At 41.5% G+C, this 15,908-nt stretch overlaps 1 protein-coding gene across 3 annotated transcripts in view; it reads right to left on the reverse strand.

The window, feature by feature from the left end:
• The window catches only part of jhy (junctional cadherin complex regulator), a 16,841-nt gene extending 2,221 nt beyond the window's left edge, over nucleotides 1–14,620 (reverse strand). The window contains exons 1-6 of one of the 3 annotated variants that reach the window (XR_004570675.1): nucleotides 14,488–14,620; nucleotides 12,775–13,181; nucleotides 9,514–10,189; nucleotides 4,467–4,855; nucleotides 3,878–4,124; nucleotides 1–829 (exon numbers count right to left, since the gene is read on the reverse strand). The exon at nucleotides 1–829 is cut by the window's left edge and continues 172 nt beyond it. Coding sequence is in view for 1 of the 3 variants with exons in the window: in XM_034232931.1 (XP_034088822.1) it covers nucleotides 743–829; nucleotides 3,878–4,124; nucleotides 4,467–4,855; nucleotides 9,514–10,189; nucleotides 12,775–13,181; nucleotides 14,364–14,420 (1,863 nt within the window). In the remaining 2 variants the exon portion in view is untranslated. The other 2 variants (XR_004570674.1, XM_034232931.1) reach the window with 2 other exon arrangements.
• Nucleotides 14,621–15,908: the final 1,288 nt, after the last annotated feature.

Here is a 15,908-nt window from a genome sequence, read left to right on the forward strand (position 1 = left end):
AGTTCTCTCTTAAGGCTCTTCTCTTTGTGCTCCCCCCGGCAGAGCCTCTCCACGTAGCCCAACAATACCTTTCAGCGGGCCGATCAACATTTACACATATCACTCACTAATAGGCTCCGACCTGGAGATGCCCAGGACTCAATCTTGTGGAAATTGGTCAAACATGCTCACTTTTTACAACAGAGGATTAACAACAGATACATCACAGCCCAGAGCACTTACCTTCTTAGGAGTGTTCTCATTTGCTTTGTAAATGTCATTTTATCTGTGAAACAGCATGGGAGCCTTTAAAGGATGAACTCGGACCATAGGAAGAGGGTTAGTGGATACACGATGACACTTTGGACATTCGTTTGGGGACAGCTGAACATGTTTGTCCAAACGAAATCCTATCTGCGAGTCACTCCTCAAGGTAATATGGCTTCACAGCAAATGATAACTTAAGAGACGTAAGAGAGCTTTTGTATTTAGTTCTTCTGTCATCATTTATTTCTTGTCCTCTGATCAAATGGTTACATGTGGATCCTGATACAGCAGACATCTGAAATGGAGGCAACAGAGGCAGATGTGCATCTCCCTGCTTGTCAGCTACTTCTGGAACAAGTACTGTTTCTCTTGCTCTGTCAATTCTACAAATTATTGTAGTTATATATCTGAAATATATCTGCGGTAAACTTTTCTTTATGTGATGGGAATAAGTAATGTTTGAAAAGGATGTAAATGAATCCCTGCTAATACTTACTGTCTGTTCAGCTGCTGTGTAGTCAGGGCCCAGGCCTCGCAGATGTATATCTGACTTCAGCTGCTTGTAGTCTTTAAGACTGTATGCCTGAGAGAGGGAGAGAGAGTATCGCTTGAATCTGTGTCAAACAGTGAAGCTTTTGAATACTTCATTTGGAGATGAATTTTGTTGAACTGAACTCCATTTGCTTTGATGGCGGTCAAAACGGCACAATGGGCCAAAAATAAAATCCTGACTTCAATTATGACCAGCTTTGACGTCTCTCATGATGCATTTAGAAGATCACATAGTGATCGAGACTGATTGTTTCACGCCATACACATCATACCCGGAGACTGTTTATGCTTTCAGCCACACTTGTGACGTCACGTGGCTCAAAGATGGCGATGCAGTCCAGACTGAAATATTGAACCATTGAATGGATTGCCATGTTATTTGGTACAGACATTCAACATCCCCAGACGAGGAAGCCCACTATAATGACCTCCTGCCACCATGCAGATGACAATTTAGTTGAAATGTCTTAAAAACGATTGGATTGGGGTCATACAATTTAGTACCGATAGAGAAGGATCCTAATGACTTGTGACACTACTTATAACAACCTCTGAGTAATCCATCTAGCGGCACCAACAGACCAAAGTTTGCACATATGTGAAATATCTCCGATGTATAATAACCACGTTGTCACTTGGTCTTTTCCTCATCATACTATTATCTGGCCAATAGGACCAACTTACGTAAAGTGGGGTGTTCGAGCTGAGGACTCAAAGGAGAGTGGTGCTTTAAGTTATTTGATTCAGCAGTTCTGTAGAAAGCTGAAAAAACCCAGTCCACCCAGCCACACTTTGGTTCACGCCTGTTCTTGGCCGTAAAAGTGTAAAACACACATGTAAAAATGCACACAGCGCAGCAACGTCATACACCGTCTTGACTTAATATACTGCCATCACTGTGACTTCTGCAATGATGGTGTTAGCATTTAGCTCAAAGCTCCACAGAGCCAAGTAGAGCCCTACAGAGACATGCTTCTTTAGAGTATTGTTTAATTGTATTTGAACGCTAAAGTGATGACACATGGATCGTTGCTTTCACATTGTAGTTCAGTAAGATCAGCTAATCAAAAACATGTGTTGATGTCTTCTTCTGTGGATTAGGATAAATGTGTGTCTCTACAGTGGAGTTTAAAGATAGTGGTTGTCTTGGTGATACTAAATCAACTATTATTTCAAATAAACCAGAAACATATTAGTACTTCACATTAGTGTGTGTGCAACAGTGTTTGGTTGATAGGGGAGACACAAAGACAACAACTGTATTCCCCTTCATTCGCAGCAGTTGGTGGTGATGATGATGATGATGATGTGTGTGTGCGTGTGTGTGTGTGTGTGTGTGTGTTGTGTGTGTGTGTGTGTGTGTGGTGTGTGTGTGTGTGTGTGTGTGTGTATGTGTGTGTGTGTGTGTGTGTGTGTGTGTGTGTGTGTGTGTGTGTGGTGTGTGTGTGTGTGTGTGTGTGTGTGTGTGTGTGTGTGATGTGTGTGTGTGTGTGTGTGTGTGTGTGTGTGTGTGTGTGTGTGATGTGTGTGTCGTGTGTGTGTGGTGGTGTGTGTGTGTGTGGTGTGTGTGTGTCGTGTGTGTGTGTGTGTGTGTGTGTGTTGTGTGTGTGTGTGTGGTGTGTGTGTGTGTGTGTGTGTGTGTGTGTGTGTGTGTGTGGTGTGTGTGTGTGTGGTGTGTGTGTGCAATCCACAAGCTGTCCCAGACAACATAGAGCTAATCATTCCAGATTTTACTGGCTGCTTTTCAGAGGGGGGATTTCAATTTGCTCTCCGTCGGCCATGGACACAACAGGGTCTCTTTCTTTCCAAGCCCCCTTCCCTTCTAGAACCCCTAAGTCACGCTCATCTGCTTTCATGCCGGGGCACTACAGCAAGACTGCTTAGCAAATTGAGTCAGTAATCTCGTCAGACATGATGGCTAACATGGTGGGAGAGAGGGGAGGTCAGGGGATGAGTGGTGTTGGGCACCACAGGTGAACCTGTGAAGGCTCCAGTATGAATACCACTCGGAGCACTCGGCGGCCTTGCTGGGGTCTACTTAACTCAATTGTTAGTTATTGTAACAATAAATATGACACACTATATACATCATACATAATCAATCGTCTGTGTTCATTTCTGTGTGTCCCTGTTGGGGACATTTTGTGTAAGAAGTGTATCATTCACTGAGAACATGTCCAGCCATGTGCAGACCTGGTACTATCTCTGCACACACAGAGATCACACAGGCTTTGTGTGTGAAGACACTGACAAAATGAAAGCAAAAAGAGCTATGAAATATCAACATTCTGTTTTCAGTCAGTTTGCATCAATGCTGAGGTGAGTTTTAATCGTGGACAATTGTTTTTATGACAATGACAGTCACCTGTATTTAAATATGTAAATATCTCAGCCTGGCAAACCAGAGAGGGGGAATACAAACAGCCAAATCATTAAATGCAAATGGGCATCTTTAGTGGCCCTGTGCCTCAGTCTCTCTTGCTTCTAATCACCTTATCCTCTAACACATCTTTAAACGGCTTTTCAGAGCCTGCAGCCTTGTGGTTTATATAGTCATCATCTTATAGCAATTAAGTGGAGCTTAGTGGAACTAGACAATTAACCTGATGTTTTGTGCCTTACTCACCAGAACACTCCTGCTGGATTAAGCTGTCCCTGCATGAGACAGCTGATGGGATTATTTGGGACTTCAAAGAGGCATTTATTTGTGTAACCTCTTGTGTACGTGGGATTAAAGGGGAATACCACTCCACTGAAGAATTCATGTGTCACTTTTGTTAACTGCATAATGAGATCTTATTTTTCTAACTGGAACGCAATTATTCAGTATGTTATGAGTATGTGGACCTTGAGCCTTTTTTTAACACAGTTTTAAAATGCATGTATTTCAGACAATTATACAAATCCTTTTCATAGGTGGCATCCCAGATTAGATGGCATACAAAAAGACAAGGAATCAAACCTTTGAACAGTCATTATCCCTCCTTTCAGGGCACATATGAAGATCACACACACACACACACACACACACACACACACACACACACACACACACACACACACACACACACACACACACCTTGTACGTTGCTCTGGTCCTGAGCTTCCTGTATCCGTCAGTGTGAGACTCTGTGTTCTCGGGGCTCGGCTCAGGCTCTCTCCCTGTCATCGACTCTCTTATAGGGGGCAGCACTGCGAGGCCTGAGACTGGGGACAGAGTGTTGGGGGTCCCGGGGAGGTTTTGTGGAAACGGCTTAGTGTGGGCCTCAGTTGGACACTTGTGATGCTCCCCTTCACAGGATAGGGGCCACTGTAATGCAGTTGTCCTGGAACGCAAAGTAATTGGTGGATAAAAACGAAGTTTCCATTGTAATAGACTACTAAACAAAAATGTATTTTCCCTTTTATATAATTGTACGTATTACACATTCTTATTCCTTTTCATTGTTGTACTTGCCTCAGTGCTTGCAGTCTTTTTCATAAACCATTATGCTTTCATTTGGGATGTCAGTTCACTGTTGTGTTTGCTTTAATGTGTCCATTATTATCTGTATTTCTTTATATGAAGGCTATTATTTGGTGCAGCATTTCTCCAATAGGATACTTCAAATGCAATATCTTTCTAATCTTGGTCAGAAAAAAGATGTATACTTATATAAAAGGCTCACCTTTGCCATTGTTCAGGACTACTCTTCAGGATTCGGTGGTGATTCGTTTGTTGACATCCAGGGAAAAAGGCAAGTCCAACTTCAGATGGGGGGCGCCAGTGAGGAGGTGTCAAATGGATGATGTCATCCTGGCCACCCCGCTGGATAAAAGGATGGAGATGGGAAGTGTTGAGGTGGATGTTGAGGTGGATGCTGGGCAGCAGAGGCTGTGAGGAAGATGTCTTCTGAGGATTTGGCTGAGTTACAGAGGCTGGTGTGGCCAGTGTTGAGCTCAGACAGTCCCCCCACTCAGCTGTGACCCCCGGGGCAGGGGGGGGCTGCTGCTGCCGCTGCTGAGGGTTGGGGTATTCTTCCCGCTGGGTTTTCTTTTCTTCACTGATCTGGGTGAACTGGGGTTATAATAGGATTAACAGTTTGAGAATTAAAAAATGTTCATTGATGTAGAATGTCAGAGCAAAAAGGTACTGATATAGACAAGACTGATTTAAAGACTTAGTTAGCATGGGTGGCCCAGCATATAGCATGTTTATCCTCCATTCTACATAGAAAATAACAGATAGTCACTTTCACACTTTCATAAAACACTGTGTTTGAACAAAAGCAAAAAAACTGTTATTTTTGCCGCTGCTTTTTAATGAACTATTCATATCTTACACTGCACTGTAACTTGTATTCATGTGTTTTATACCTGTCTTATTCTATATGAGCTTGTTTTGTGTTTTTTTATTATCTTAAAATGTGTTTCCGCTGCTCTATTTCTTAATGCTCTTAATGTCTTTCATTTCGTAAAGCACTTTGAATTGCCTTGTGTTGACAGGTGCTAAGTAAATAAAATTGCCTTGCCTTGTAAATATAATAACACAATGACAGTTGTCTGCGTGTTTGTATATGTGTGTTTATCTGAGTTTTGATGATCACACACACGGCATGTGTTTTGCCGTGCACCAGGAAGAGAGCAGTGCTGAGTGTAATGTTATTTGGATCAGCGGTTCTATAGAAAAGCTGCAAAATCCCAGCCAGACTTTGGTGAGTGCTGAGCTGTGAAGGGCAAAGCGACGCGCATCAAAACACTACACAACAGCACTCCACTAAATCTGCCTTTTCATATTCAAAGACTGCTGCTGTGGATCTAGATTTTTTAAATCCTCTGCCTTTCTGTAAGATATGCCAACATGCAAAGTGTAGCTTTTTCAAGATCTTAGGTGTTTTCTTCTTGCTTTGAAATGGAGTTGAGCACAAAGCATGAACCAACCACTCACACCCAAAACAACAGCAGACACACATGAGCTCTGGATAAGAGGCTGAATTCTCTCCCAGTGTAACAAGGGCTGGAGCTGTCCTTCACATGATCCCACCAAATGATTTAGCAGGAGGCCTGTGAGCGAGTGTCTCATGCATCTAATGCCACTGATTTAGCAAACATCAGCTTTGCCCATTCCAGAGGGAAAATATGTATTCTCATCTGCTTGGCAGCGTCAAGGTGGCTGCTCAAGTGCTCAAAATAATAACGCTCCTCCAATCTTCTCCTTTTTTACTCAGACTCCTATTTTCTTTTTATTTAAATCATCTCTGGCAAACCCTAGTGCAGAAACAGCACCGATGATTGTGTGCACATTACCTAAAGGAAATTAAAAGCATAAGTGATGGTGTCTCAGCTGTGCAGCAGCTACGTGGCCATTGTTTTACTACATGTTCACATTACACTGGGCTCACATGTTCACCAAGGGAGAGGACCAAGATGTTCCTAAACCTGATTTACTCTGCTAGCTGACTCCTTAAGCACTTTTAGACGGATCAGAAGGAGAAAGCTAAATACTGATACTGAAAATGTTGAAATAAAAGATATACACTAGAAACTAAAGCCTTTGGGAAGGCCAATTAAAACATACACAACAACAGCTACTCAGGGGTATCAATACTGCATCCATTACTATCAGTGCCTGTCTTATTCCACCACATCATATTACGTCGATTTTCCTGTTTCAGTTGTTCCTAATGTACCCATTTGAGCCATGAGAATGTGTTCTGCTAATGCTGTAATGAAAATCATTTAGTTAACTTCAGGGCTCCCCTCAGCGGCAGAGGACCATCTGAGTGGATCAATGGTATTGACAGGCTGAAGACTTTTTCACTGAATGCCACCAATTCTGTGAGCTTGAATAGGTGAAGGTCACAAAGAGTGAGTGGATCCAGTTGTACCATATCCATCAATAAGTGTGTTTGTGAATGTGTATAATACGCTGACATGTTACTGTTATACTGGCAAGGATTCAGGGCACTGTCAGACAAACCTCCAGGACCATATGCTGTTTCATCATTGAAGCTGTGTGGTCCTTTTCTCTAGCTTTCAGGTACATTGGTTTGCTTTGGGTTATTAACTGAACCATACATGAACTGACCAATAAAATGGAAGAATGTTTTTTAGAAATGACAGAAATACTGTTATACATGCTGAACAGATGACCAATAAGAATAGGCAGTGTTGGAAGATCAGAAACAGGTGTCAGTGACTTCTGTATGTCCAGCAGTGTACACACACACACACACACACACACACACACACACACATGCACGCACGCAGGCACACACGCACACACACACACACGCACACACACACACACACACCTATTCCCCCTGCCTTTTGTCACCCATTACAAACATCCCAATCAGTTGGAGCAAATGATCAAGCCTGTATTGCATTTTGAGCATGGTAAGCTGTGTAATATCTTTTTTACTAAATTGGGAGGCTCGTAATTGCCTCTCTGTGAGACGATGTCACAACAAAGTCTGCCAATTGCAGCAAGCTGTATTACCTCCTGTACCCGGGAAACATCTGCTTTTCCCAATGAAGACTTCAAAGGGGCTGTAGATCTTGAATTGCATTTAGCTGCTATTGTGGCCGGCCCAGGTAATCTTGATTAGGTGTTTAGACTGAGGCAGGGTATACAGTGGCAGAGAGCTCCCCAGAGCTTTGGTCTAAAGCTATTAAAAGATTGTACATTATGTTGCCCTGGCTTTGAAGTGAGGGCCTGCGAGAGGAGTAGGGACTCTAAGGGGTGAGTGCAATAGCAGAAGATTGATCTGCTACTTCTGTCTTTATCAAAGGAGGCCCGGGCCCCGATGAAGCCAATCATTGCTGCTGCCACTCTCCCACTTGGCCCAGCTAAACATTTGCTGCATTAGGAAATTGTGTACATTTAATAACACGTCTAATTATCAGTTGCCGTCAGATGGCCGCACTCTTTAAAAGACCAAATGGGGAGTTTTAAAAGGCCCACGTAACGACTGACTTTTCTGGACTGATTTGTGAAAAGCTTGATTTGTAAGACTGATGCCATTTGTGTACCGACTGTTTCTTTCTTTTGTGAGGAGCTTTGGACAGAGAAGGCGGGAGGAAGCACAACACGCTTTGTTATAGAAGATGTGTATCATAGTTATTACAAGTTTTTCTGACCTTTAATATTTTATCTCCCAATACTGAAGAAAAAATCATATTTGTCTACTTCAATTTTTAATATTTCATTTAGTGTGTGTGAAAATAAACCAATATATTCAAAACTCTAATCTATGAGCAGAGTGGAAACTGTGCCTCTGTAGACCTATTGGATGTTTAATGTGAGGACCTGTATGTCGTCTCAATGCTTCAATGAACTGCAGCTTTTACTGACATTATTATTATATTTTTTTATTCTGCTTCTAAAATATGGTTTAACATTTCTTAAAGCCTTTTCAGTTTTGTTTATGCAAAATAATGTTGCTTTGAAAAACCCAACACAATGATGAATCCTATCTTGAAACAGGAAATAGATACGTGTAAATGAATGCCCCTTCTTTTGTGCCCTGTGTCCCCCATTAAGTAAGACACATCTTAGGGGACACAGGGCGATGGAAAACTAATAAGCAAATTCAGAGGGAAATGACAAAACACAAGGGGTCCAGAGAGGGAAAGGCTCTGGCTCTGTTTACCATTGCACAAAGCTAACGGCTCTTGACTATGTAAATGGTGATGATATGAGACATTGTGAAGGGCTGGGGCTCAGATGGTTGGGGGTATTATAGGAAGCAAACAGTCTTGTGGCCCAACAAATGGGGAATGCAGGCCATCCCGACCAATTATGCCACTGTGCCAGGTGCAGGGATGTCTAAGAGCCTATTGGTAACCATGCGTCTCTGATGTTGTACACATCAACTCATAATAAGCACTGCATAGCCAGACATGGTTCTTTTCATATGGTGAAGAAGAAGGCAGATAAAAACAGCTATGCTCCTCTGCCAAATTAATTTTCCAGACTGGGTCAGGGCAAACATCATACAATATTCTCTTAGTTGTCTGAGATGACTATAAAAGGCATATAGAAAGCAATGATAATACTAAATGAGCATATCATTGGTTCATGCAGAAGGGAAAAAACAATATTGCTCTATATTCAGCCCAGGAAAAAGAGATGCGTTGAAGCAATCGCCCATTGATTCAAAGAGTAATATACTGACACTTGACTACTGATCACCTAAGTGTTTAAAACTGTTAGTATAGCCGAGTTCAATGGATTAAGTCATTGTCATAAATACCAAAGCACAATCATCACTATCACATCAGGTTAATTTGCTAATACAAAGCAATGCATGTCTTAAAAATATGAAACACCACACACTTGCCAAAAGCATACCTCAATAATTAGCCTACTACAACCAGAATCTGCTTCCTTCAGTTCCAAAACAAACAACCTACGCTGGAGAAAAGCAGTAAGTCCAATAGATAGTTGATCAGCAAACAAGCCCCACACACTCAAAATAAAGTGTATTCCAATATTTGTCGGTAGTCTATCCCCAGTGAGAGCCAATCTGAAATCCTGTTAGTGTAGCAATAGCTGGGCAGCCCGGGAGCCATGGTCAGTGCTAGGGCAGCTCCTGGTGGCTGCTGCTGGAACTGCAGCCTATTACAGAGCGGAAAATGTATTGTTGTTGTTTTTTTATCACATATCAAAGATCTAACTGTCATTCCGTAATTTGTACCATTAGCAGACATTATTGATGGGATTATACAAACCTTATTGACTTTATGAGGCCTCTCCTGCTTAAGTGCATGAACACTCACATAGGAGCCACGTTTGGAGCTGTTGCGCCCCAGGGTCATTTTGTTGCGTTCCACGATGTCCTCTGCAAGACTTTCTAGCTTTTTGTTCAATGAAACCTTTGGATATTTGGAAGTGCTAGTTTGCTGTATTTGAGTTGTTCCTCCTTGTGTGCTTCTCAGTTCCTGCAGGAGGTAGGCCTTACTCTGGATATACGTAGCATCCTTGGTGAGCTCAGTTGACCTTCTATTTTCCCCTGCATTGTCACAACTATTTACACTTTTCCTTCTGAATCCTTTCAGTGTATTTTTGCCACAGGGTGGCTTTGAATGGTCCGCCTCAGGTGATGGAGGTTGTAACTCATGGTGGGGAGCGTTTTGTGGGTGTAGGCAGTACGGCTCAGACTCATCACAAGCCAGATGAGGAGTCACTGCAACAGCTGGACATGAGTTGACGATGTATCTGTATCCTCCTTTCATTACAAGTCCTTGTCTGTCACAACATGACTGACTGGATTTCTCTTTAGGAGCTTGATAATATTCCTCAACAGAAATATGTGGACTGTCATCGAAGCAGCCGGCTCCCCTCAGGTTGGTCCTCCAGTTGGGGTCATAGCGTAGGTCAGAATAGGAATCCTGGGTGGGCTGCTGGCTGCAGGGTTAAGGGAATGACAATATTAAAAATGATCTCATGTGCAATACAACAAGCCTAAAACTTATATGTGTATCATATGTAACAGCTCTATTGCTGAGCTGTATGAAATAGGCAGATAGGAGATATCAAACTAAATATATGTCTGGTAGTCTCATCCTATTATCAGTAATTGATTTAATTCTTGTTACGCAGCTTTATTAATGACATTTCCACATCCAAAGGAAGTGTTCCACATTCACATCGGCCTTTACTTAGAGGTCAAAGGAACAAGAGACATTAGACCATTATTAGAATGATGATGTCCTCAAACAAAGAGCGCTACGCCTTATCAGAGACTTGTGAAATTGAAACAGATGAGGGGGATTAGGTGCCTGTATTTACAGATCATTTTCATGTTTTCACCTCCGGACTCACTAATGACAGTGTATTTGAGAGCTACTAGCGGGGGAATGGGTCACAAACGGCAATTTTCAGCTTATGAAATGGCTTGAAAATTGCAGGCTAAAATGCTCTTTCTGATGGTGATGAAAAGATCTCATTAAAATAAATAGCAGAGAGCCTCTTTGTTGTGCTTACTGGGAGGACGAGGGGAGCCTAATTCTCCTGCCGTTATGTTGTGCGTCGGGGGGGGGGGTTGCCTAGGTGTAGGGCCCTTCACATGGATGAGGCCAAAAGGGTAAGGGATGTCTCTCTAATGACTCAAACAAGTTGGAGAATGCATTATTGACGACATGCAGCTGGACGCGATGCCTCCCACACTGAAGGAACACCGCAGCCTGATATTTCTTGCCCAAGATACTGACACCTAAATACAAAAGCTATTGAAATATTGTGACAAACACTGAATAGGAAAATGAAAAAACTAGCCATACGAACTATACTCAAACATCCCTTCGCAATTTTTCGAATGATAGGTGTAGAATATAGTTAAGATGGATGAATGGAGTTGCTTTAATAGGATATATTTTACTACAAAAGGGAATTTCCATTGGGTTTAAACTATGCAATGGCAATGTGTGAGAAGGCTTACCGCTTTGAGTGGGCAGCAGCGAGGACTATGAGAACACGGTGATGCCAATAGGACTGTTCCCCTGCTTATGCTCGATGAAATGGAGCCTTTTGTGAGAATTTGTCATGCTCATTTTACCCTGAAACAATGTACTTGCGAACCCACACTTGGTGGACATCAGTCTGCGTGGGTTAATGATGGGAAAATGCAGAATGCCCCTTTTCAGAGGGAGATGACTATCATTCTGGGTCTGCAGGAGGGAGTAGTGGAAACAGCAGTACGGTTTAACAAGAGTGCAGAAACAGATGTGGTGTTGTTCTCCCTCTGCTCATTCAAAAGAGAGAAGCCACAATGATCCCTGTTAATGGACCACGAGTGACCACTTATTGTGATCCACCCAAACAAAACAAAAATCTAATTTAGCTCACATGAAAGGTGTTATTCTGAAAGCACCTGAATTAGGCCATTCTCACTACAATGTGCCATTGATGGCTGCATCTCATTAAATAACTGACACCACTTCATTGTTAAGTGAAGAATGAGGGTTATTTATCTTTTATCATCCATGTTCTGTTTGAAAGTAAAAGGTTTGATTGCCGCCTCCATTCTCCTTGCTGTATTCCAGCAGCACTATTATCTGCTTAATTTCAATGAATGTGTCACAGACAGTGAAAGTGACGGTCCAGTTCAATGGGCAATTTGAACAAGGTCAGGAACAAACCTCATCATGGTAAATAGCTTATAATGGCGCGTTGATAGAAGGCCACATATGTGATGAAAACACAACAAAAGGTTATTTATTTATATATATTTGTTCACCAATAAATCAAGTCTGAGGTTGTTGTTTTTTGATTGTTTTAGGCAATTGTGCAAATACATACATTAATGCCATCTACTGGACATACTGCTAAACTAATAGTCACATGTATTCAAGAGTTACTTGAAGTTCATTCTTTATTTCTCTTACGTCAATGAATCCATTGAAAGGCCACAACCAGGTATTCCATAGCAATCACATTTGTCATTTCAAAAGTTTGGAAGCTTTATTTATTTCCCTTAATAATGGCGATTTGAACAGGGTTGAAACGCTAAACATTACATATATAATTACACTCTAGTGTACTAGATTTGGAACCAATAAAATAAAAATGAAATGGGTAGAAAACTGTTGTAACATCTTTTCCCCAAAAATACACTTTGATTTTGTTTTCCAGTCCAGACAAGAGTGTAAGGGACCCCGGGTCACACACCACCCTGTCTTTGGAACTGTTCAGGTATTTTCAGATGCTTGAGTGAGAAAAGGAAAGGGGTTTAGATGGTGTAAGGACAAATGGGACAGCATTTTGCGGCGACATGTCATGTCCCCCAACGAGGACAAAACATGCGATTTTCATGTAAACATCTTCGAGGCTCCTTCCAGAGAAAATATTTCTTCATTAAGAAAGAGTAAAATTCTGAACAGAACCAACACTCTTAATCACAACTAGCTGATGTAGAGTGTTTGTACATTCTCTGATCTTACTTTGAATACCATTATCAATGCAACAGACAAACAGAACTCGAGTAACCTTACCTTGTTCCTCCTCTTTCATTTGTTTGCGTGTCCAAATACTCAGTCTGTGTCCGGGTAGGGCTGCTTTTGGCACGGTGCTTTGCTGCTACGTCAAGACTATCAACAACTAGAAGACCTCGAGCTTCATCATCACTTGCATCTTCACCCTCCTGTAAGCTGTCATCCTTTTTCTTTTGAGGCAGTGTGTTTTTGTTTAGGTGGTGTATCTGCTGCTGGTAAGTGTCCGACTCCACTGAGTCCCACTGCTGTCTCGGAGCAGGAAGCTTCTCTTGCTCCGTCTTCCACCCTTGAGATGTCGGTTCATTTTTCAGGTCTTTATCCATGTTCTGTTGTAGGTGGACAGCGTGCTTTGTGAAGAATGGATCCTCTATATTGACGACCGTTGCAGCAGGCTGGTAACACTGCAACTAAAAAACAAATACAAACATATCTTTATTGTACAAGATGAACATTAGTTTGTAAAAGGAGGTATGTTGAGCATTCATGTATACATTCAACAGAAAGTGTGTCTCAGATACTACAGTATGCCCCCTTTCTGACAGCTCACAAAGGGCCTGAATGTCTGCACTTACATTGTGTCAGCACTGTATCAAGTGTATGGATACTGGCAGGGTTTTTGTATTCATCTCACACTTCATAATGTTCAGATGAGTTGTTTGACAAGACAAAGATGAGCAATACAGCTTCTTTTCTGCAGCCAAGCAAGAGATATGAGGTTTTAACCTTTATCAGAACCAGACTTCCTTTATTTGTCCCGCAACGGGGAAATGTACCTTATTACAACAGCAGATAAAGGGAGGAGAATAGACCTACATATTAAAAGATGAATGTGATGCTATGTATGCAAAGTGAATATGATCTAATGTTCAAATAGCATGAATTACATTACATCATAAGTAAAAAGCTAAATAGCAGATAAGTACACCATGGTAAAAAAGGAGCAAGATATTTGTTTTCTTTTTAAAAGTGACCTAGAATTAAGAGACCTGTATGGCAATTGTAAATAAACAAACAGGGAGGGTATTTTGCATTTGCGTGTACATTGCACAACGTTTTATATGTATGCAATTCTAACACTAACCATGGCTCCGTTCTATCAAAGCATTAAAGACATCAAATAAATGATGATGACCTGCAGAGCTGACTCAGGATCAGCTTTGTGATTAGACCTGCCAAATGTCTGCATGGATGTGTGTTTTCCTCTGATACACTCCGCTCTTCCTATGAAGTATCATTCAAACTGATTGGGTATGTCATTGTAACATTGTGTTAACGGGGCTAAATTCAAGCTAACAATGTTTTTGAGTGGAGCAGAGACAGAGACAGGTGTATTATTTCCTCCAAGTAAAGCTTTCAAACTCAAAAAGAAAGGATCACTAGGGATGGTGTTTGTGGAACACGTTATGTCTGTCACGTATTTCATAACGATAGCTAAGATCGAATAAAACCCAGCAGCCGTCTGCTCTGAGCAGATATCCTGTAGCGTTTAGATTCAACCAGAGGAAGCTCAGTTCAAACCAACAGAAATAAAAATACGAGTTGCATTTCTGGAGTTAACAGTGCTAAAGAGAGGAAAGGAGTGAACTTACCTGTTTTCCTGTCACAACTCCACACAACAGTAACCATAGAAACGCCAACGCACACATGGTGCATTCAAGTGCTCCTTATAAAAGCTCAGACGTCATGGAAGGACTTTCATTTACATCAACATACCGTAGTAGGTGACAGGTCACCTGTGATGGGAATGATGGCAGCAGGATGTAGCTTTAAAGCAGGAGTATGTCAATCATCCATGTATACATTTCACAGCTTTAAACGGGACGTTTATGTCAGAACTCTAGAAACGCTGTCGCACACATGGTGCATTCAAGTGCTCCTCATAAATCTCAGACCTTTTTGAACTAGCTATAAGAGGCCACACATTACTACTTCACTTCATGGCTGACAGATCGCAACAACCAAAATAAGTGTAAATGCAAATGGGGTCTCTGTTCCATTGGAGTCTTTCCAGTAGGAATACACAACCAGCAGCCCATTGGCCAGGGGCTGGTTGAACCCATAGGTTGAACCAAGATGGAGGGATGTTTTACAGTGATTTTTGAAGTCTGTCACTAATGTTGGAAAATGCATGAGAGCATTTGCAACAATGAAGCTTTTGTGGTACCGCTCTTCTTTCACAATTTGACTGATTCAGTGTAACCTGTACAAAAAAGTGCGTCAAATATCATTGTAAAAACTGTTCTATACCAGTCAGATTTGAATGACACAGAATTTAACGAGGCCAAAGGGCACATTTCTGTAAACCTGTGAAAATGTTATTGAAACAAATGTATTCATCTCATAGGTGTATGGGGAGTTCCTTCCAAACAGCAAGAGAGATATTCTAAAAATAACCGTTTTGCAGATTTTTTCATTTGAGTACCGAGTCAGTCAAGAACCTCTGTTTTCTGGTTATGAATCATTGGTTTGATTATTATGGACCATATTTAAAACACAATTACCCCCAGGTCACTCCCAATAATCCTGGAGTTAGGACACATCCAAGATTAATAACCCTGACACCTTCTACGGACATTCACTTTCAAACTACTTAGTATGTTCAGGGTTCAAACACTTTTTCACCAATGATTTCCAATGACTTTTCAATGACTTCTCCATGATCTTTACCTAATTTTCCATGACCGAAAAATATTACTCTTTCTCAGCGGTAGCACTGAAAAGGGTTTATTTTAACATGGAACAGGAAAATAAGGTCAGCAAGGATATGAAACATGTAGTGCCTATCTAAAACAAATCAAATAGTAGGCTTACTAGCTTCTACACGCTAAAGCAACTGTAGTCAGGGAGGCAAAGTCATCAGGTATGAAAAAAGTGACAAGGACCCGAGCCCCCCGACCCCACGGAATATCGGCTTTAAAATGAGGAATAGAGGATGTTAGCAGTCAGAACAACTAAAGCAGCAGGTAATAATAACAGAAACGCTAAAGAGTCACATCTAATAGAAATATATAAAAGCATTTATTTTAATTGTGCAGTCAGTTTATCATTTTGGCAGCACTGTTGAGCATTTTGAAAATCTATTTTCATGCCTCTGTGCAAGGCTTAGTCTTTCTATCTGTATAGCCACTGGTGTT

This window comes from Gymnodraco acuticeps, unplaced genomic scaffold (assembly GCF_902827175.1).
Source record: "Gymnodraco acuticeps unplaced genomic scaffold, fGymAcu1.1, whole genome shotgun sequence".
Taxonomy (NCBI): Eukaryota; Metazoa; Chordata; class Actinopteri; order Perciformes; family Bathydraconidae; genus Gymnodraco; species Gymnodraco acuticeps.